This window comes from Anoplophora glabripennis, unplaced genomic scaffold (assembly GCF_000390285.2).
Source record: "Anoplophora glabripennis isolate ALB-LARVAE unplaced genomic scaffold, Agla_2.0 scaffold1563, whole genome shotgun sequence".
In the NCBI taxonomy this organism is placed as follows: domain Eukaryota; kingdom Metazoa; phylum Arthropoda; class Insecta; order Coleoptera; family Cerambycidae; genus Anoplophora; species Anoplophora glabripennis.
This window is the reverse complement of record NW_019417651.1, coordinates 27,402-33,184: the sequence shown is the minus strand read 5'-3', so window position 1 is coordinate 33,184 and position 5,783 is coordinate 27,402. Positions and strand designations below refer to the sequence as shown.

The 5,783-nt window shown below is 36.2% G+C and overlaps 1 protein-coding gene across 1 annotated transcript; it reads left to right on the top strand.

Annotated features, from left to right (window-relative positions):
• Positions 1-2,334: 2,334 nt before the first annotated feature.
• Positions 2,335-3,876, top strand: LOC111692439. The gene has a single exon (XM_023456452.1). It carries the CDS (start codon positions 2,335-2,337, stop codon positions 3,874-3,876), a length of 1,542 nt encoding a protein of 513 aa, XP_023312220.1.
• The last annotated feature ends 1,907 nt before the right edge of the window (positions 3,877-5,783 follow it).

The window sequence follows — 5,783 nt, the reverse complement described above, 5'->3', positions numbered from 1 at the left end:
AATGCAAGTTAACGTTAAAGTTGGGTGAAATTCAAAATATCAATGTAAAATGTAAAAAAAAGGTTAATGAAATTTGTTATAAATGTAATAATTAGAATGTTTATGATTGTTTATGAACGTCAGTGAATGTTTATAAATGCCAGGGCGCCATGATATCTTGGATATCAAAATAATGTGTGCTTAGAACGAAAGTAGAGATTTGTAGGACACAAAATATGAAAATACGGTAAAGTTATACAAGAAAACTGACAAGAAAAACTGACGAGTAAAACTGACAAGTAAAGCCACTTACCTTGTGTCGGCTTATCTTGTAGGAATGAAACACTGTGTTTATGGCTTTATCACACTGATTCTCAAATTTCGGAGACAGAAGAAGGACGCTATTTACATGAGAGCGTGACGTAGCACTTTCGTAGAATGGTCGTATGTTGTACGTTGTAATGTCGTGAATGAATTTAACGAAGACTAGTTGATTTGTAGTTTTGTAAAGATGCTTGATATCGTAATTGATGTATAGAATATATCTGTTTGTTGAAATGTACGTAGAATGTTGATTAAAGTTGCACTTAATTGTAGGTTTGTAGATTTGTCGTAGATTTGTATAATAATTATAGATGAGTTTTAGGTTTAAGTTTAAATGTTGAAAATGTAATGATTTAAAGAACTAACTAGTTGAACGAGTCGCTACTTCGTCAACTAGAAGCAAATAAAAAAGACAAAAAGAATGAACGCGAAACTAAACAAAACCGGATTCGGCTTCGACTCGCGCCAATATCCTTGGCAGGAAAAATGACCTCAGATGGAGCAGGGTCGAGCGGGATTATCGCTCTTTACCCACTTCATCGCTGTAGGCCCGGACGCCTCGTAGAGGTAGGCCCTTTCCCCGTCATTCCGGGCCGCCAACGCGGCCGGATTCGATCGGTTCAGGGGGCCTCCTCCTGTCCTGGCTGGGCCCCGCCGGCTAGGGCCCTTTCTTCTGGCGCTCNTTGGGTACAGATCTAAAAGTTTGGTTTTTTGAAAACGTTACGGATAAAATTTTAAATAAAGTAGAAGAGTTCCAGGAAAAAGATAGCGGTTGGGCGTTACGTAAAATTATCAGTTTAGAAATTAACATTAACAAATTTGTAATGGGTCACGGGGTCTCTTCCTTTATCAGGCTCCCCGAGGTAATTGCTAAAAAGCACGCTTGTGTTAACGTTAAAAATTATGACGATGACGCCTGCTTCGCTTGGTCTATTGTTTCAGCACTTTATCCAGTTGATAGACTAAAACACGCAGATTGAACATCATCATATCCACATCCTTCAACTGTTCTGAATTTAGATGGAATTGATTTTCCAATGCAAATTTCGCAGATTACTAAACTTAATAAGATTTCGGTTAACGTTTACCAATCAAAATTAGCCGGGAAGAATAAATATAACGTTGAACCTGCTCGTTTAACCAACAATAAACTCGAGAGACATGTTAATCTTTTAATTATTCAAGATATTTATTTCGATGAACGTAAGGAGGAGGAAAGTAGCAGCGATACCATTTTTGTTAGTCAATGTTAGTCAATTAAGTAAAAAAGCACATGCCAAATATATTTGTGATATTTGTTTAAATTATTTTAGTACGGAAACCGCGTTAGATAGTCACACTGAAGATTGCTCTAAAATTAATAAATGTAAAATTACCTTCCCGGAGGAGAAATCTCTTTCTTTCAAAAATTATAGGTATAAAGAAAAGGTACCTTTCATTTTATATTGTGATTTTGAGTCCATGTTAGAACCTCTTACAGACCAACAAAGGCAGCGACATACGTCAACCAAAAAATATCAAAAGCATACCGCGATCAGTGCAGGTTTCTATTTTAAGTGTTCATATGATGATTCTCTATCGTTTTACGCAAGCAATAGGAGCCTCGGTTGTATCGAATGGTTTACTCGGGAGCTGGAAAACATATCGAAAGTTATCGAAGATAAACTGAAAACCGTAGTACCCATGAATATTTCGCAGGAACAATCATTTCAATTTTTTTCTGCTACACACTGTCACATTTGCGAAAAACCTTTTGAAACAGGTACCAAAAAGGTTAGAGACCACTGTCATTTTACTGGAACCTATCGCGGAGCGGCACACGAAAGCTGCAACTTAAATTTCAAAAATTCTTTTGTTGTGCCTATAGTATTCCATAATCTTACAGGATATGATTCACATTTTTTGATTAGAGATTTAGCAAAAACCGGAAACATTACTTTACTTCCCATCAATAAGGAGAAGTACATCTCCTTTTCAAAGTCAACATCGGATTCGCCGGTAAAGTTTCGATTTATCGACTCCTTTAGGTTTATGGCATCCTCATTAGATACTCTTGCTTCATATTTAAAGCCAAACGAGCTTCAAAATTTACATAAGGAATTCAGTGGTTTAGATGTGGAAACATTCACTTTACTAACGAGAAAAGGAGTATTTCCATATGACTATATAGACTGTGAGGAGAAATTAAACGAAACAGAACTACCAGGCATTGATAAGTTTTATAACAAATTAAACGATAGTAACATATCCAGTGATGATTATGAACATGCTAAAATGGTATGGGCTAAATTTAATATAACAACTTTAGGCGAATATTCAGATTTATATTTAAAAACTGACATTATGTTGTTGGCTGATGTCTTTGAAAATTTTAGGCAAAAATGTTTGAATATTTATCAACTGGACCCAGGTCATTACTACACTTTGCCAGGTTATACTTGGGATTGCATGTTAAAATATACCAAAATTGCGCTAGATTACTTAAAGGATGTAGATATGTTGTTGTTTATGGATAGGGCCATCAGAGGAGGCGTTAGCCAATGCTGTAACCGCTATGCTGAAGCAAACAATAAGTTTATGTCTTCTTATAACTACTTAAAGCAATCAAAGTATTTAATGTACTTTGACGTAAATAACCTTTACGGTTGGGCTATGTCCCAGTACTTGCCATATGGTGGGTTCGAGTGGGCTGATACAAATATCGACGTCACCAGCGTATCTGATACTTCTCCTGAAGGGTACGTCCTCGAAGTAGATTTGGAATACCCTGAACATCTTCACGACTACCACAAAGATTTGCCTCTATGTCCTGAGCACCTCACGCCCCCGGGATCAAAATTACCGAAACTTATGACAACCTTACATTCAAAAACGCGTTATATAATTCACTATAGAAATTTAAAACAGGCCCTCAACTTGGGAGTTAAATTAGTCAAAATTCACCGTGTATTGAAATTTAAGCAGGCCGACTGGCTGAGGGCCTACATCGAGTTAAACACTAAACTTCGCGCCCAATCAACCAATGATTTTGAGAAGAACTTGTATAAACTGTTAATAAATGCTATTTTTGGTAAGACTATGGAGAATATCCGCAAGCATCGCAACATCAAGTTAAAAAATCATTGGGATGGTCACTGGGGCGCCAAACACTATATCGCTAGTCCAAATTTTCATAGCAGCAAAATTTTCGGCCCAGACCTAGTGGCTATTGAACTTAGCAAATCGGAAATTTGCTTTAATAAGCCCTTGTATGTTGGCATGTGTATACTAGACATTTCAAAAACTTGTGTGTACGACTTCCACTACAATTTCATGTTGGAAAAATTAGGTGACGATTGTAAATTGCTATATACCGATACTGATAGCTTAATTTATGAAATAACTTGTGATAACGTTTACGATCTTTTGAAGCAAAATTTAGAAAAATTTGATACTTCAGATTACGATCCTAATAATAAATATAATTTACCGTTAGTTAACAAAAAAGTGCCTGGTTTAATGAAAGATGAAAATAATGGTTCTATAATGACCCATTTTGTAGGACTCCGTTCCAAATGTACAGTATCTTGGTAGATGGTAAAACTGAATTATATCGCAAACAGAGAACCATAAACTCAAATTTACATAATATATATTTAATACATTATAAATAAACTTTTTATTTTATATATGTGTCTTATTTGTTTTAAACCTATATGATAAAACTGAAAACAGGAAACATATCTAAAACATTAAAGTAGTACATACAAAAATCTAAGGAATCTAGCATAGTTATTCTATATGACAGTACACAAGCATCTAATTTTAACAGCTCTTCCACATCATGAAGGAAAAGATCAATGCGCATGTCGTATTTGATGATCTGTAGCATTTTCACATTTTCGTAGATCACTTGGGTAACTGTCGCGTAATCTCCACAGGGATGAGTCACAGGTTTACTCATCAGACCAACCTTGCAGGGGTGTTTGGAAGAAATGTTTTTTCAGACGTTCCAGTAGCTCCAAGAGAGTTTGCCATTCATAGGTAGAAAATGATAATTTATTACCATTACCATTTTTTATAATTATTGCGGATCTGAAGGATCTAGCTGGGCTCAATCCACACTGTACTTGAATGTTGACGTTGGATATTAGTGGAAAAACATTACAAAGCAAGTAAATATATTCCCACCGTGCAGCTTCTTCATATTTAGCCAGAATATCATCTAGGTCCTTACTATAATCGTAATTTTCCTCATCACTTAAATTAGCGGAAACTTCACTCATTTTTACACACAACCTGCTCGCTCGATGAACTATTTAAAATTACGTTGGTGTTCTCGATCCAGCTGTTATGTTTCTTATCAAGCCCCAACCACTTCACGAAAACTTTCCCTCCTTTTCTCCTTAGTACCTTTTCTACGAGATAGATGTCGGGGCTGGCGGTTTTCTGTAGCTCCTCAGTATAGAAGGCACCTCTTATAGGATTTCCCTGCATATCTTCCAAGAGGTATGTCGCTGGATTCGTTATTTTAACCGACGTAATTTTAAATAGTTCAGTCGTCCAATTAGGCGTGTAACCCTTATCAAAGACGTGTTTATTTTTGCTGATGCGCACGACGTCACCCACTTTGAATTTTTGCGGTCCGCTCATCTTAATATGATTGTAGGCAGACTTTAAAATTCTTTCTTCGTTGGACTTATTTACTTGAGACGGCTTGTATCCCGTGGTGCGATGTCGGGTTTCGTTGTAGGATTTCGTAATTTCTGGTAAAACGTCTATCCATTTATATGTACCGTTTAGGCTAAAGTACTTGTACAGCTTTGATTTCAAAGTTCTTATCGCACGTTCAGCAATGGCCGCTTTCTTCACGCTATACGTATTGTAATGATTAATTTCATGCTTCTTGAGAAAGTGTTGGAATTTCTGGTTGAAGAATTCCGTACCTTGATCTGTTTGTAGATTTACACAGATTCTACCGCAAGCTAAAATGTCGTTAAAGGCAGTCGTTATCTCTTCGCCAGTCTTTGTTTTTAAAGGTCTAGTCCACATGAACTTTGAGAAGCAGTCTATGACAACCATAATCATTTTAAAATTTTTGTTATAGTGTGCATACTGGCGCATATCTGCCAAGTCCATTTGCCACAAGTCATCAAGTCCCTTGATAATCGTACGTCTGCGAGCATAGTTTTTTCTCATAGGCTTATGTAATTCATTAACAAGTTGAATCTTTTCCTTTGAATGCGTCTTCATATCTCTACTAATCGATTAGCACTAAGATAGTCTGCATTATTTATGGGTTATTTAAAGAGGATCCATGATGTGATGCGACGATAAGTTTTCCATATGAAAGGGTCATCTGGTTCTCTACTATATGCATACGTTCTTCCAGAGCACTATACTTCTTCTCGATGTCTTTAAATTTCTTCATAATGTATTCTTTATATTTACCAAGTTCCGCTTGAATGTCATTTTGCAATTTTGTAACATCTTTTTGTAAT